At 41.7% G+C, this 17691-nt stretch overlaps 2 protein-coding genes across 5 annotated transcripts in view; one reads left to right on the top strand and one right to left on the bottom strand.

The window, feature by feature from the left end:
* The window catches only part of FANK1 (fibronectin type III and ankyrin repeat domains 1), a 116667-nt gene extending 114366 nt beyond the window's left edge, over positions 1-2301 (bottom strand). For all 3 annotated transcript variants that reach the window (XM_036827794.1, XM_036827795.1, XM_036827797.1), the window contains exon 1: positions 1865-2301. In XM_036827794.1, the coding sequence (XP_036683689.1) occupies positions 1865-2280 (416 nt within the window). In that variant the 5' untranslated portion in view covers positions 2281-2301. The remainder of the gene's footprint in view (positions 1-1864) is intronic.
* Positions 2221-17691, top strand: part of DHX32 (DEAH-box helicase 32 (putative)) — a 55119-nt gene continuing 39648 nt past the window's right edge. Inside the window, exons 1-3 of one of the 2 annotated variants that reach the window (XM_036827793.1) lie at positions 2240-2360; positions 11179-11271; positions 17093-17601. In XM_036827793.1, the coding sequence (XP_036683688.1) occupies positions 17320-17601 (282 nt within the window). In that variant the 5' untranslated portion in view covers positions 2240-2360; positions 11179-11271; positions 17093-17319. Of the gene's footprint in view, positions 2361-11178; positions 11272-17092; positions 17602-17691 lie in introns of both variants that reach the window. The other variant, XM_036827792.1, reaches the window with a different exon arrangement.

Genomic DNA, 17691 nt, shown 5'->3' on the forward strand with positions numbered 1-17691 from the left:
ATTGTTTGAATTATCTAAAATTAAATTGATAACAGCATTTGAGATTATGTGAGAAAGAATAAATTTATAGTTGTGTCCCAGGCATAGATTCCTTAACAAATATTTTCCACCTTAAAATCCAATGAGATGAGATATAAATGTGTAATTCATAGCAGTAATAAATTTCTCACAGTTTTACAGAGCTTCTGGGATCTGGTTCCTATTCACTTTTCCAGGCTTGTCTCTTTTCTTTCTCCTCCCCTCCACCCCTCTGGCTTCTCTCAGTTACAGCTTTACTGATCTTTGAACTCTTGAGCCTCAAACCCACACTGCTCTCTCAGGTCTCAGGGCCTATACCCAAGGGATTCCCTCTGTCTGGAATCCCTTTCCCTCATTCTTTGCTGGGTCATTCTGCAGGCCTACGATTGCTTCCTACCGGAAGCTATCTGCCCATCTCTTTTTCCCCAATCTCAGACCCCAGGGAGGTTTCAGAAATCCTTGGGCAAGTGTCTGCTCAGTTTTCCAGGGATAACCAAAGCCAACATGGTCCTATTCATTGTTCAATCCTCCACCCCTAGGACAGTGTTTGGAGCATAATGAATACCATGAACGAGTGAGTGGATAAACAGTCGGAGCACTGATGGACTTGAAAGTTATAGTTTACACATTTAAACGGTAACATAAATCTGAAGAAATAAAGTTGCTGTTTTAAAAGATGTATTTCACTTCGATTTATTTCTTCTCTAAAGAGAAAACATACACACCTTGGCATCAGTTTGAAATGAAACAAAAATTTTAGTATTGTTGTAAATTTCTTTCAATAGCTTAGATAAAATGTGGAATCCAGAGAGTTACAAGTGCAAGTGACAGAATACTGTATAAAATCAACTTAAACAACTCTCTCAACTTGTAAGTTTTCTCCTCAGCAAGTGAGTTAAAAGAAAGGCAAAAGGTTTTAAAAACCTTCTTGGAAACTTTAATAATGTCAGCATATCCCCCAGAGAATGGATTTGGTCTGAGTACTTCCATTTCTGAAATTGTGCAAGAAAAGACGACTTGGTTTTGAGAGTCAAACTGCATCCTTCTATAAAAGTTCAAGGGCTTTCTGGTGTCCATCCATATAAAACAGTGTTCTTATTTTAAGAACAAAAGGAGCAATAAAACATTAGCTTGGGAAAGAAGGACGGAGCACTGTCTTTCTAGAGAGGTTTGAGTAGTAGTAGTAGTCGTAGTAATAATAATAATAACAACAACAACAATCAACACAGTAAGTTAAAGCTTGTGTTAGATCTGATAACTCCAGACTGCCCACCTTTTGTCAAACAATGTAGGACGCAGAAAAAGAAATCGTAACTTTGTGTGTGTGTCCAAGCCTACCTCGTAGAACCTCTAGCAACGAATTTAACAGTCTTGGACAAAGCTCAAAAATTTTTTTCTCCTTCAAATCTCCGACTACTGGGAAGAGGACGGGATCTCTTCCAATAAATACAAGACCTAGCCTTGTTGCATGTTTAATTGCTGGCATTTTAGAAGCAGAATGGCTATTTACAGTTAATGAATCAAACTACCAAACAAAATAACAAGAACAATGACAGTAACAGTAATAAGAAATGGATTTGCTTGGGGGTCATTTCAGGCAGGAACACACTGGCGGCGCTGCATCCTCCTGCCCACACTACCGAGCTCACCCGGCCCTCCCGCTCCCGGCGGACACACTTGGCAGGATTTAGCCCCCTTCTTGTCTCTCCAAGAGAAGAAAGCTCGAGGAGGAGACCGTATTTCCATGTCAAAAGCATTAAAAGCCTGCGGAGCCGCGCGCAGGTCGCCCACACCCGTTACGGGCAGGCCCGGCCGCCCGCCCCGGCCCTGGTCCCGGCCCTCTTACTCTGGGGCTCCATGGTCAGCTGCTCCTGGGGCCCCACGGGCTGAGCCCCCCGAGCCGCCGCCGCCGCCGCCACCGCCCCTCCTAAAGCCTCTCCTCCAGGGCCGGCGTCTCTCCGGTTGCCCTGACAACCCGGAGGGCGGGGGAGGAGGGGCAAGAAGGACGGCGAGAGGGAGGGACCAAAAGCCGCGAGGCAACGCAGGCGGCCGCGAGGACCCGCGCGTCGCCGAAGCACCGAGCGAGGGTGGCGGCGGGGTCGCCGGCTGAAGACTCTCTGCCCCTGAGGCCTGATCGGGCGGTCGCGCCCTCCCTGGCGGCCTTCGCGCCCCCGGCGGGGCCGGTGCCCGGGCCTTCGGCTGGGGGCCTGCTGGCCCTCCGTCGGCGACCCTAGGCGTCCGTCGGTCCGTCGGTCCGTGCATCCGGCGAGCTCGGCCTGCCCCGCGGGGAAGGGCGGCCGGGCCTGAGCCTCCCTCCCCGGACTCGGGAGCCGCCGCTGCAGGTAAAGGTCGGGCCCGGCGGCGGGAGGGGCGGGTGGGCGGCCCGGGCGCACCTGTTGCGGCCGCTTGGGGCCCCCTGCCCGCCCGTTGGCCCGGGACGACCCCGCCCCGACTCGTAAAACGCTCCGGAGGAGGCGGCCTCCCCCCGCTCTTCCCGGAGCCGCGTCTCGGCGCGGGGAGCGAACCTGTGCACACCAGCCCTCCAAGCAGGGGGCCCCGGCCGCGGGGGTGGGGTTTGGGGCCTTGGGCCCCGGCCCCGCCTTGGGAGGGAAGAGTTGGGTCACTCGTGTCACATTTGCGGGAAGCATGGAGCAGATGAGAGCCTCTTCTGTCGTCAGCAGTGGGCCGAGTGTGTCCCTTGTATCCTGAAACCCGGGAGAATTCCTTCACTCCGCATTGCACTGTCATCCCAAGTGTCACATTTCAGGCGGTGGCCCGAGTCGGATCTTTCCGGTTGAGTTAGTTTGTGTGTGTGTGTGTGTGTGTGTGTGTGTGTTTGTTTCAGCCCTCCCGGTGTTCGATTGAGTTGTGGCATCAGCCCACACGTTCTGTACCAAAACTTTATAGGTATGTGAAACAAGTGTAACGTGATCCCACACCGTAGTCTTTCCTAATATTTGTTTTTAAAACACTGATGCAGGTAAGGAAGCTTTGAGGGTCACCAGGGATTTTATCTGGTAGGTTGTAAAAATTCAAACCACGGGGAGAGTGCTGTAGGTTAAGAAAAACGATTTTAAGGAGGAGGGGAAAATGGAGAAGAGAGAAGGAAAAGGACGAGAATGAAAGTGCAGGTGGGAGGAAAATGGCATGATTGATTTAGTACTCATGCTGGAGATTATGGCCCCTCCATCAATTCCTCCTGCTGCTCTAGACAGTACTTGAGGGAAATGAAAAGAGGCCTTTTGCGGCCATGTAAGTGATTACTCATTCTTTGCCGCTAGAGAGATTTCCACTCTGTAGACAAGGAACATCAAGGAGAATTACTTTTCTCTTAGAATCATTCAGAGGTTAATTGAACCTGAGAAGCATATATCCTGTGATGAAAAGGGACATTTATTATATTCCACCAAATTAGGCTTTCCCCTCCCAGACTATATGGGGACATTTTCAGATTAATTGTCACAGCAAGAAGGTTTATGTGTGCATATCGACAAGCAGTGTGGTATATACAGAATCCGTAATTCATAAGCTAAAATATTAAAGTAATAAATTGAGGTTGGAAAGTAAACACTTCATGGTACCTTAAATACCTGTTCCTGTTACGTAGAGACAGGGGATGGATTTTTAGACAGAAAGCATCTAAGATCAACAGTACTTTGGTAGTACAGTCTTTTCAAACTCTAGTTTTCACCTCATTAGCAAAATCATGAATTGGTCTTTTCATCCAAGAAACAAACATAATGGTGCTCATTAATAATATCTTAGTCAATGTGATAAGATAGTGATGAAAACTTGGCTTTTATTAGCAGGAAAAAAAAAAAAGAAGTAGGGTTAAAATTTCCCATATAGTAAAGGATTAGTCATTTGTATTTAAAAATAAGAAGCAACATTGTAGATCTTCGTGCCAGAGTAACAAGGACTCAGGAGTTTAGTAGTTGCATGCAGATTTTTAAGGTTGGAAAAATGGAGCTATGCATTGGTGAATACTTTGTATTATAGATGAATGATTTTATCAGTAGTTATGAACTTGACATTGAGGAAATCTTGCACTGAATATTTTAGGTAACAGGTGACTTTGGCAACTGAAAAGCACATTGGATTTTAGGGGATAGTGTACCAATGGAAGAAATGACTGGTGGTGGTGGGGGGGAGTGGGAGGAGGGGAAGGTACAAAGATGTCTAAGGCAGGGACAACATTCAGTTTCTCTTCCTCCAGCCCTAGTACAATGTACTTGTTAAATGTCTGTTGAATGAGTGAGAAGAGCTTTAGAGAAATCGCTCTAGGTAAAGGATGCGCTTTATTATTGGAGGAAATATCCTGAGGTCAGAAGGTTGCTAATGTCCTAGGAGTAGAGATGAATGGTAAAGGTATTGGTTGTCCCTTTGGGGATTTTCTACTACTTTGTTTTCTGTTTCTTTTCACTGTCATTTTCAGGGTGTTACTGGTGGTCAAGTTAAAAACAATGAAGTCCTGATTTTTAAAAAAGTTTCCAAGCGCATCACTGGATAGAATAGTTACATTATTATTTACTCTGCTGATTGATGCTCAACTAAATGTAGCAAGCCAAAGCACTGTCACAGGGAACAGCAAGGTAGCCAGTAAGAGTAGCCTTTGTTTTTCTTATTTAAATCTCTTGTCCACATCAGAATTCAAAGTAAAAGTAACTCCAGTAGGAAGTTAACATTATTTAATCCGAGTAGGATGATTTAAAAAAGAAGAAAGAAGGAAAGAAAACAAAGCAAATGAATGTGTTATTTCCATTTAGTAAACTTACTATCTTAAGTCAGAGGAAGTTTTTCATTTTTGTTTTTGGATTTTTGTTTGTTATTTTGCCAGAGTGAGAATACTTTTTCCTCTTTCTCTGTTACTTTCTGAAACTCATAAGGAGTTCAGTCAAAGGCAGAAAACAATTATATTTCCATTTTTGCTGTTTCCTTTCTGTTCTCCAGACCTGTCATGGTCTGCACTCAAATTGTTGGACTCAAGAAATGCCCATCTCTTAGCTCTTTCAATCATTCGTAGTATAATCGGGCTACAGAGCCATGGCACCCACACCCCCAGTTCCCATCTGGGAAGTCTTCCAGGTTAGGGGACTGCCCACTGAATGCATTTCTCTTTCCTACTGGGGGCGCTTTGGCACTTATCCCTATACTATACTATACTTTCTTTTTTTTCTTAGAATATTATTTTTTAATTGAAGTATAGTTAATTTACAATACCGTGTTAGTTTCATGTTAGTTTCAGGTATACAGCACAGTGACTCAGCCATATTTTTTTTTTTTTTTTCAGATTCTTTCCCTTACCGGTATTACAAAATATTGAGTATAGTTCCTTGTGCTATACAATAGGTCTTTGTTGGCTGTTTTATATATATATATATATATATATATATATATATATATACACACACACACTCTACTTTCGTGTAGAGTTTTCTTTCATTTTTTGTGTGTGGGTCTTGGCCTCTGATTAGATTAAACATTTTAGAGCTAAGTCCATGACCTAGGCTTCCTCTGTATTCCTTTTAGCTCATAGTGGGTTTTCGGCATGTACCTGATAATTTAAGTAGAATAATAATAGAAAGAGGACAAGCCTTTAGTCAGGGATGATTGCATTAATTTCTAGGTCTGCCACCTTGGGAAAGTCAGGAGCTATTATTTCCTCATTGATAACTGGGGATAATAAAACCTGCAATGGTTGTCTAATAGTCAAGTTGTGAGAATAGAAATAAAGTAAATGTGATTATAGATATGAATGAAAATACCTTGTATATTGCAAAGAATTTATTAAATGTAGAGGGCTGTTATTGATTCCAGCCTACAGCAAACATTTATTTTGAGCATCCATAGTGTGTTAGGTGCTTCCTCGGTTCCGGAGTCGCTGTTCATAAAGGGACTAGGAAATGACCAGATGGATTGTATGTGGGGGCAGGAGGGCTTCCTAGGCAGAGGAGGAGCTTGAGCAAAGGCAGGGAGGCATGGGAGGCCAACTCTAGGCAAAAGTTCATTGTGGCTGGAGCAGAGAGAACTTATTAGAAGGGAGTGGAAGGAAGTGAGGCTGGAGAGGCAAATGCAGGCTAAATCAGAAAGAACCTGGGAGTGAGGTTTTATCTTGAAGGCAATAAAAAGTACTTGAGTCAGCGGCATGATCAGTTATGCATTTGAAGGAGATCACTGGCAGCCTGTGAATGACATTGATGGAGAGCCAAAAGTACATGCAGAAAAAAACAAAATTGGAGATTTTGCAGTAATCCCGTGAAAAAATGTTAACATAACTAAGGCGGTGTTGGTGGGAATCAGGAGGAGGGACGGCTGAGAGAGGCGGAGTTGGTGTTGGGGAGGGGGTGAAGGTGAGGGAGAAGCCAGGGCTGTCTCCCCACTGAGGGGAGGGTTGTTCTGTCAGTTGAATCTGGAACAGGAAAGAAGGAAAGACATCTTTTTCAGGAGTGTAAGGAATGGGGCAGATGATGAGCTCAGTTCCGAATGTTAACACTGCAATTGCCTGGCATCTGAGTTGGGGTGTCCCATAAGCAGTAGTTGGACATGTGTGTCTGGAACTGTAGAAAGACGCCTAGGATGAAGATAGAAATTTGGATGAAGCATTCAGTAATTGAAGTTAAAATGTGATGAGATTCCCCAGGGAGATGGTGTGGAACGAGAAGAGGGTCAAGGACAGAACTCTGGGGTACACAGATATCTTGTATGAGGAGCAGGGTGCGGTGGAAGAACACAAGGAGACTAAAGAGGAGGGACCAGAAAAGTAAGCTGAAAATCTGGAAAGATTAATAAAACAGAATGCCTGCTGTTAGAGGGCTCATGTACCAGCATTCCCTGAAATGATTACACTGGGCTGGCCAGAAAGTGTGTTCGAGTTTTTCCATAGCACCTATGGGAAATCCAGAACGAACTTTCTGGCCAGCCCAGTGCTTCCCTCCACTTGCCCCAGAGCACACAACACAGTTTATCAGTTTATTATTGCTTTGTTAAAGGTGATGCAAAACGGCTACCCATTGCTTTGTTCGCAAAGAACAAAACTTCCTGATCTGTGGTTTTTTCATGATCTCCGTTTAGAGCAAAATGTAACTCCAGGAGATATGATAATGCCTCAAGCAAATACTGTCTTTAAAAAAATGGGTCAAAGTTGGCTTCGTGTGCGGTGGAGGTCCAGTAAATACGCTGACTTCCCCGGGGAGGCCAGCAGTAACCTATTCTTTAGATTTCAGCTGTGATTGGCTCCCACCCATTTGCTCAGATAGCTAACTCGACTACATACATGAGCCAAATTAATATTTTAGCATACTTCATTAACTCTGCTTTTACTCAAATGTTAGTTTTTAGAATATTATTCAGTTAAAAAAATCACCAAAATAATATTGAAAAGCACTGAGTGACCCAGCCATTTGAGAGTCTAACCAAACCCTTGATTTACAAACTTATATGTGGGGAGTAATATGTTATTATGATACATAAGCATTGCTTGAGCTTGGGAAGTCTTTCTGTAGATGCAGACTACCAGCAGAATGTAGGATTCTTTAACAAATTAATTGTGCAGGATTGGTTATTCAAGCTGTATTTGGTATGAGCCAATATTGAGTTAAAAGTGAATCATTTTTCATTTGAGTATTTTTAAGTAGCTGATTAATTTGATTTACTTACTTAAAATCAAGACAAAGTCAACTTTAGGAGTCTAGAAATAAGGTTTTTAAAATAAGTTCTGAATTTTTACCTTACCTTGTTCAAGAAAGGTTTTAAGTAGATACTAGAAACCAGTAGGATGTGCTTTTTGGGAGCTCTGAGCCAATTAAAACAAAGGAAAGCAAAGGGGTAATCTTCTAAAAATCCCAGTAACGTTAAGTCCATTGTTTCAATTAAAATATAACACGCCTAGGAAATAAAGTTTACATATTAGGTATTTGACTGTAACTTCACGTGGGTGATTACAACTATGTTTTTCTTCCTGTAAAAGAACTGCACATTATTTGTTCTACGGTATTTTTTGCAGACCACCCTGCCTGGCATCTCCCATAATATCAAGTATTTCTTCACCCCACAGTGTTGCAGTGGGAGCCCACATTCTTCAGCGCAGTCAGGAAGCAGTGTGGTACGATGTCGTTAAGCGCACACTGTACACGTACCTGGGGCGAAGCTGAGATCAGACTGCAGGACTTCAGCACCTGCACCACCACAGATGAGCATCTCAAAGCTGAATAAATTAACTAAGCTCCTGAAGGCTTAAATTCCCTCATCTGAAAAAATGGAAATAATAAAGTAAACCCTCATGGGGTCCTTAAGAGTTTAAATGAAGTAATCCATATAAAGTGCTTAAGTACTTACAGCATCTGGCACCCAGTAAGCACTCTGTAAAGGCTAATTGGTAGAATTCTCATCATTATTATTGTTATCATTAGTACTAGTCCAACTTCAGTGGTTGTATAGAACCTTTCTTTTCAAAGTGTGGTCTGCAGACCAGTGCCCGTCCACAGACTGTTACTGGTTTGCAGTGAGATTAGGAGCTGGTACCAGCATGTAAATAGACTATGGCACTAATCATACTGTTTATTTCAGTTTAACAGCAAGACTTCTTCAGTGAAGGGAGCAGTGAGTTAATTCACATTCTGGTTTAAGCGCCTTATCTTGCCGCAAACAAGCACTTTGAATAGAATTGGCATGGAATATGGGACTAATGATCCCATTCTCCAAAAAAAAATAATAGCCCTTTATCCTGAAGAGTTATTATTCACTCGTAATGCCTCATTAACCTTCTTTCTTCTAAACATTATAATCGTGGTTCACAAGTATATCATTTATTATTTCAGATAATATTTATTGATCACATAATCTGTGCAAAGCCCTATATATTGTAGACTTCGCAAGGATGGCTCCAAAACGGATCTTGACCTTAGGAAGTCTATCATAAACCTAGAGCTAGAGGACACAAAGTGAAAACCTGAGTAAATGTGTTGAGTACGTGTGGTGAGTGTTTGTGTTAGTGTTACAGCTTCATTCCAAAGGTTCCACATAGGCAGATGTCTCCTTTTGCTGACCTGCGCCTGTAAAAGGACAGAATTAATGCCTTTATTTTTTCAGCATTTGTACTCTCATAATGGAGATCAGGGTTTACTTTATTAAGGTTGTGTTTTTCCTGGGAGATTCAGAAATCTGCAACACTAGGGAATGTCTTAGTTTTTAAATATAACTGACAAAAGTATAACTTTTTTTAAACGATTTTTTTGATGTGGACCATTTTTAAAGTCTTTATTGATTTGTTACAATATTGCTTCTGTTTTATGTTTTGGTTTTTTGGCCGTGAGGCGTGTGGGATCTTAGCTCCCTGACCAGTGTTCGAACCCACACCCCCTGCATTGGGACGCGACGTCTTAACCACTGGACTGACAGGGAAGTCCCAACTTTCTGATATTAGTATTATAGAAGATTCATCCTTAGGTTCTAGGATTTTTAAGATATTACTGATTGTCTATTTGATCCTGTTTGCAAACATTTGAATAGTAAATAATTTCCTGTTCTGCAGAATATGAAGAGACATTAAATATATATTAAATTACTTTAAAACTTTCAATAAAAATTAGCACAGATTCTTCAAGAAAAATGCATTGGTAAATAGTGTCAAAACAAATTTGGGAGTCATATTAAAAGAATAATTTTTTAAAAGGCAAAGTCTGTATGTGTTTAGGGAAAGAACCCTTTCCCTAAACAATGGAGATGAAAAAGGATTGGCTGTGACTTAGATCATAGAAGAGACCTATTTTCCCAAACCTAAGTGAAAATAATTATAAACACTCAAAGTCAAGAAATGTTACTTAGTTTTTAATAATTCTTATAATTTTTCACATGAAAATGGTTCATTGGTTTCTCTTACTGCCCTATTTGGTAAGCTTGCTCATAACCCCACTATCTGTTCTATTCTGCCATTTACATTCAACTGTCACCAACTCTCCTAGAACTTGATCTCAGTAATAACTTTAAGAAAATTGAAAGTAGGTGTTAGAAAAATTATAGATAATATTTAGAAAATTGAGTAATACATTAGATTTTGGAAAATTGTAAAGAAAAGCAAAAAGAGTAAAAAAATAAAAATTTTGATCAAGAAATGACTCGGTGAGTTAGACCCATGGCACTTAAAATAAAACACAGTCTCTTTACCATAGCATATCAAGTCTACTGTGATGTGGCCCTTGTCTCATCTACGAACTTACCTGTCCCAGGGTCTTTTTATTTTTCCTATTCTATACCTGCTGTTTTTCCTTCTTTTACTTACTTGACTATAAGATTAAGAGTCTTTGTTTCACACCTCACCTTCGTCCTCAGCTAGACTATATGCCCCATGAGGACAGGACCCAGCCCTGCCTGTTCACATGTGTCACCCCCATGTTCACAGGGCAGGTACTTAGTAGGCACTCAAGTATTGGTTGAATAAGAAAATGGAAGCCATGAAAATATAGGCATTGAAGATGAGAAAAGTTGAGAATAGAGAATAGAGAAAACTTAATTCTTAATTAGATTAAGAATAATACCTGTAGTAAAATACAATCAGATGTTACTCTTAAAAGTATAAAACCCCCAAAGAACAGAAAGTGATTGGTTATCTACTCAGCCTCTAATTGCTAACCGAGTACCCACTATATTTGGGTTCAGACTCTGGAAATTGCCAAAGAAGATATAGCTCAATAATGGTTCCAGTAGAGAGACTGAAAATATGGGGGAAACACAGTAAGTAGTACAGATAGTTCAGTAGTTCCCTAATACTTAGGGATGTTGCCTCCTCATACTGGTTATTTACAAGTGGCCCGAAAGATCAGGGGTCTGCTGGAGCAAGCGTGACAACACTGTTATGTGAATCTCAGTGCAGCTCTGTGATTTTCCACACAATTCCTCTTCTCAAGTCACCAAGAAAGAAACAGCTTTAATAAATGTTGCAAAAGGAGCTAATCTGTGGTTTGGGTATGTGGTCCAAGGGAAAATTCAAGAGCTTGCACAAATATTTCAGTTGATGGTTGTGGTGGTTCACCAAAATTTCAGGCCATATGCTTTAAAAACAGCAGGGGTCTATTCTATATCATTAATGAAAGGGGACAGAAAAGTCACCAAAATCCAGAAACATAGTGAGTTCCTGACAGAAGTGTTTCAACTCTGTTCATTCAGCAGTAGCAAGCTAACTGGAACTTTGAGGAGAGTGAAATAATGAAAGTGCAAATCTGTGCAAGAGAGATTGCGGTGGAGAGACTGAGGAGAAAGGTAGGTGGTCACGGGCGTCTGGGGATGAAAGACGAGGGAGATGGAAGGAACAGAATCCCGAATTTTGAAGGACTTGGTCACTGACTGAATCGAGGGCAACCTGGAAAGTCAAAGAACAGTATCCCTGACGTGCTAATAACGTCATTCACTCATTCATTCGACAGATATTTATTGAATGCTTTCTATGTGTCAGCTCTGCTGTAGGTGTGGGGAGCAAAATAGACACATCCCTGACTCAGGGTGCTTGCAATCTGGTGGAGGACACCAACAATAAACAAAATAAAGAGGTAAAATAATGCAGGTTAAGAAGCTAGGAAGTGGGTTTGGGGCGCGGGGGTGTGGGTAGAAGTTCAGACAGGGCAGCCAGGTGGCAGGGAAGCCCTCACAGAGTTGACATTTGATGAAGATCTTAGGGAAGTAAGGGAACTGGCCATTTGGATATCTGAGGAAAGGGCATTTCAGACGGAGAGAAGGGCAGGCGTTAAGTCCCTGGGGCAGGCGTGTGCCGTGTGTTTGAGGAATAGTGAGGGGCCACGTGGGTAGAGAAGAGTGAGCAAGGGAGGGAGCTGGTGGAAACGAGGGCAGACAGGTGATGGCTGTAGGTCCCACAGGACTTGTAGATCCTATTAAGGATTGTGGCTTTTCCTTGGAGTAAGATGAAATGGGAAGCTATTAGAAATTTTTGAGCAGAGGAGATGTGAGCTGACTTTAACAGGATCACTTTGACTCCAAGAGACTAAGGGTGGAACCAAGACCAGTCAGGAGGCTATTGCAGTAATCCAGGGGAGAGGATGGTGGCTCAGACCAGCTGTTCACAGTAGAACGTATGGGGTTCTTGATGTATTTTGAAGGTAGAGCTGACATGATCAGATGTATTAGTTTACTATTGCTCCTGTAACAAATTACCACAAATTTAGTGGTAATTTATTATCTTACAGTGCTTCGGTTAGAAGTCCATCACAGGATCTCACTGGGTTAAAGTCAAGGGGTCGGCAGGGCTGTGCTGCTTTCTAGACCCAGTAGGAGAGAATCCCAGCTTCTAGAGGTCACACACATCACGGCTCATGGCCCCTCCCTCCATCCTCAAAGCCAACACGTTGCATCTCCCTGACCCTTCCTCCATGGTCATATCTCCCTCTAACTATAGCTGAGAACGGCTCTCTGAGTTTCAGATCCTTATGATTAGCTTGGACCCTCCAGGATAATCTCCCTATCCCGAGGTCCTTAACTTAATCACATCTGCAACACTTTTTGTCAAGCAAAGTACATATTCACAAATCCCGGGGATTAGGACGTGCACATCTTTGGAGGCTGTTATTCTGCACATCCATTGAAGGACCAGATGTGGAATTTGAGACAAAGAAAAATGAAGAATAACTTCAAAATTTTTGGTCTGAGCAATTAAAAGGAAGAAGATGAGAAGACCAGGTTTATGGCTTTGGGGCAAATATCAGAGCTCAGTTTTGGATACGTAAAGTTTGAAATGCCTGTTAAATATCCAAGTTGGAGATGACAAGTAGGTAGTTGGATACGTGAGACCTGAAGTTTAGGAGAGAGGATTGACAGGATGTATAAATGGGAGTCCTCCACATATGATGGCATTAAAGCCATGAAACAGGATGAGACCATGTGGGCCCTATTATAGAGAGAAAAGGGAAGAGGTCCAGAGACTAAGTGTTGGGAAATCTCCAGATCTCTGCAATTGCTAAAATGGTACATTTGAGAGTTTGGTAGGTCTGAAGAACACATTTATATTAAATTGAACATGGAGAGAAATACTGAAGAGGAGCATTGAACAGTGAAACAGTTATTCAGGACAAATTTTACAATCTTGTTTCACTTAGTCCCTTGCAAACTTTATCCTTCGTTGTCTATGAACTACATTTACATTTCTAGAATTACTGGACCAGAGCCAAAATATAAATGGCTAACACATAGCTTCATCTTACATCAACTTCTGATTCTTTTCTTGGTGAGGTGGTTTCATGTTATACTAGATATGTATTATTTTCATAAATACTCATTGAAGAGTTGTAATAGATTCACTTCAAAGGGCAGTCTTTGACGAGTTTTGTAATCTACAGTCTCAGGTAGCATAGCTTTGAAAAGGAGCAAATGCCAATCTTTCATATTTAAAATTCTTGTAGTAGAATGTTGTTTATACTGATAACAGTTTTTATTAAATTTTATTTTGAGTGGCATGTAGCCTACCGTATTATGTGTTTTCCTTTATTTAGGTTAGTACTATTAAATTTGCCAAAGGCCAAGACATGGATCTTTTGTATGTATTTAATTACATCTAGGAGAAAATCATTGACATGACTGATGCCAGTTGCTGGGTAAATGAGGAGAGGTGTGTCGTGGGAGTCGGGTGGGCTCAAAACTCAGCCACTCCTCCCTCCAAATCTGGAACTCAGTCTATATCGCAGTAAAAAGTCCTGAGAGAACTGGAAATAGAGGTCACAGACTTCATAGCTTTACCCTTCAGATTCATTGGATTCAGCGTAGAGCCCTTTGTGGACTCAACCATTACAAGTATTTCTGTCAAACAAGCCTAACTGGTTTCTAAATGCCAAATAGGAGAGCAGGTTAGAGAAGCAGAGAATGGCCTCACCAGGTAAATGAGCTGACCACAGTGTGACGTGGGTACTGAATCCCCAGAGAAAGGAGGACTCTGGGGCCGCAGTCTGGGTTTGACCCCTGTCACTTCAGGGAAATTTGAAATCATCATTGTGTTATAGGAACCAATGTACTGGTGATGTTGAGTTATGAAGAAAACGTTGAATTCTGAGTATACTCTGTTTAGTAGGCCTAAGTCTGGTTATCTGTTGCTGGCACTTGGCAGCTTATGACAGTGACCATGTCCCCTTCCCATGGTTCTTTGGGTTGACTTGGCTCATTCTGCTGGGTGTCCTGTTGGCTGGGCCTGTGGTCATCTGGAGGCTTTACTGGGCTAGAGCATCTTCCACGGCTCACCCACATGGTTGGTGGTCTGTGCTTTCTGAAAACAGACGCCAAGGTTTGGTTTCTTCCCAGTGGCCTCTCCCTGTGCCTTGGGCATCTCACAGAATGACAGCTGGCTCCAAGGGGGAGTGTTTCAAGCATGTGAATGCCTTGGAAGTAGTTGATCATCACTTCACTGCATTCTTGTAGTCATAGTGAGTCACAGGGCCAGCTCAGACTCGAGGGGAAAGGAAATAGGCTCCACCTCTCCATGGGAGCAGTGGCAGAGAATCTGTGGTCATCTTTTTTTTTTTTTTTTTTAATATTTTAGCTTTTTTTTTTTTTTTTTAAAGTATTTGTTTATTTATTTATTTATGGCTGTGTTGGCTCTTCGTTTCTGTGCGAGGGCTTTCTCCAGTTGCAGCGAGCGGGGGCCACTCTTCATCGCGGTGCGCGGGCCTCTCACTGTCGCGACCTCTCTTGTTGCGGAGCACAGGCTCCAGACGCGCAGGCTCAGTAACTGTGGCTCACGGGCCCAGCCGCTCCGCGGCATGTGGGATCTTCCCAGACCAGGGCTCGAACCCATGTCCCCTGCATTGGCAGGCAGACTCTCAACCACTGCACCACCAGGGAAGCCCTGTGGTCATCTTTTAATCACCATAACAGAGAAGTGGGTGATGTATCTGTACACATTGTATGTGTTATGAAGGGGTTAGGTGAGCCTTAGATCTCTAGAAAGATGATTATTCAGAAAACTTGACTGTTCCCCGAGGATTCAAAGTGGTAAATACTTTATAAGTAAGATTTTACTTTAATTACAAGATCATTACACTTTTAGGGAGTGCTATAAAATTAAGAGAAACATTTCAAGGACACATATTTGGTAAAAATAATAGCTCTGCTTTTTTGTTTGTTTTTAAGTTAAAACAATTCAGAAATAGTACCTAAGGCAATCATTGGTCATTACAGTAATTTAATTTACATGTACAATGAGATCCCTTGGAAGGGATTCTAATCAGAACAAAACAAAAATTGAATATAAAACTAAATGTTAACTTCTCTTAAGCAGTAGAATTTTCTGACTCTTGGATACCTTCTCAAAGTTAGCTTGTCCTGTGATCTCAGTCTATTGTGTTTTCGGAGCTATTCTGTGGATCTGGTCTCAGCCATGGGGCAGTGAAGAATTGTAGAGTTAATCCATGTTGCATTTGTGTTATCACAACGTTATAATTCCATTATAATTTTGAAACAATGGTTTTTAGAATGAATTTTGAAGAACTCTACCTTCATAGAGCCAAAACGTCCTTTCCCCGCTCTGGTTTCTCCCTCTTTGGGCCTATTTGTATGTGACTTTTTAAAAATTCTATCCCACTCTTCGTCCTACCCCCAAAGTAAGTGGGTGTCCAGCGCCTAGTTTATTAATTTAAGCCCGGAAAAGGCACTCAGCGAATGTTTCTTAAGTGATTGACTGTTTCCTTGGAGCCTGGCTTGACCAATGGAGGAGGTTTTTTTTTTTATTACTTACGATTAGGAGCTAGCCGTTTGAGCCCACTAACTCTGACAATCTAAAGCAATAGTTCCGGGACTTCCCTGGTGGTCCAGTGGCTAAGACTCCTCACTCCCAATGCAGGGGGCCCGGGTTCGATCCCTGGTCAAGGAACTAGATCCCACACGCCGCAACTAAGAGTTCGCACGCCACAACTAAGAGTTTGCACGCCGCAACTAAGAGTTCACACACTGCAACTAAAAAAAAAAGATCCCGCAACTAAAAAAGAAAGACCTTGCATGCCACAACTAAGACCCGGCACAGCCAAATAAATTTAAAAAATAATAAATTTGAAAAAAATTTTAAAAAGGAAGTTAAAAAAATAAAGTGGTGTGTTATACATTAAAAGAAAAAAAAGCAATAGTTCCGATAAATGGGGTGCTGTAAAAAGAGTGATCTGAGTGACAAGATATCATGAAATGTATTTTATTATTTGTTCTTTTATACTCGAGTTTTTCTGTCTTTTTAGTTTTCCCTTGATTGACGTGAAAAGGTGCTTATTTCCAGCAATACTGATTAGAGTTTTAAAAAATCACCAGTGATTGGAAAAGGAAGGACCCCTTACCTGACACGTAGGGAGTGTTACTAGTGTAAATTTTACCTTTTCTTAGGCAATTTTTCACTTCTTCATTTAAATTAAATGTATTTTATTGCCTCTTGAATATGACATACTGGGCTCAAGACCCAGGAATCTCGAGAAATATGCTTGAGATTACTGGTTTTAATTAAGCAAACAAAGACCTCATTAACAAAAGCTAGCCATAGCCTCAGATGGAAAAAAATAAGAAACCCACTCACTTGACTTTGTAAACTGGCACAAGCAAATGTAAAATGAAGTATTTTTTTTAATATTCTCCTTTAAACTAGAGGAGTTCTTAATACTAAATAAATAAATAAATAGTAGACTCTTGTAGCCAGTGTTGGAGAACACTCCCCAGGCCCTCACAATTTTCCCTTTTATAGGGTCTGGCATCTCTTTTGTAGTGGGATTAGTGACCACGTGATTGAGGCTCACACTCACAATGTCCCCCTGTTGCTTTCTATTCACTGCCAATCAAGATGCAGGGACCTGTGATAGAGGCAGATCAGGCAGAGAGCACTAGGTCCAGTGTGGAATTGTTTTCCAAACTGGCCAGGAAAAAACTGCAGCCAACCAGACTTTAAGAATTAACCTATATTATTCCTGGCCTTTTAAACAGACAGCAGAAATGACAGGCAGTAACCAGTTAACAGGAAAAATCATGTTTTATTTTTGAATACATATGCTTTTTCTTTTGAACATCTTGTATGTATATGTACCTGATTTTCCTTCTTTTTTTTGTTTGTGTTTAGCATGGTTTATTGACAATCATTTAACGTGCTGAAGAGTGCTGGTGAGCCAGCACAGTAGCTAATGCAGCAAAGAAGAACAGATGAAAATTTGAGGAATTCAGCTTGCTAAAACCTTGAACTGAAGTCCTAGAGATTGGGACATCTGAGTTTGTATATGTGGACTTTCAACTCTATTTGCAGTGGGTTATTGTAGGAGAATGCCAGCTGCTTAAGCTCACTTGGACAAGATGGAAGAAGAAGAACTGGAATGTCCAAACTCTTCCTCTGAAAAACGCTATTTTCCTGAATCCCTCGATTCCAGTGAGGGGGATGAGGAGGGGATTTTGGCCTGTGAGGATCTGGAACTTAACCCTTTTGATGGATTGCCATATTCATCACGTTATTATAAACTTCTGAAAGAAAGAGAAGATCTTCCAATATGGAAGGAAAAATACTCCTTTATGGAGAATCTGCTTCAAAGTCAAATTGTGATCGTTTCAGGAGATGCGAAGTGTGGCAAGAGCTCTCAGGTGAGTAGCCGCTACAAAAAAGCATTTGCTTTGCATGTTGTACTTTTTTATTACTTAAATAATTACAGTGTCACAGCATAGTGTTCTGTT

Source organism: Balaenoptera musculus, chromosome 16, assembly GCF_009873245.2.
Source record: "Balaenoptera musculus isolate JJ_BM4_2016_0621 chromosome 16, mBalMus1.pri.v3, whole genome shotgun sequence".
Taxonomy (NCBI): domain Eukaryota; kingdom Metazoa; phylum Chordata; class Mammalia; order Artiodactyla; family Balaenopteridae; genus Balaenoptera; species Balaenoptera musculus.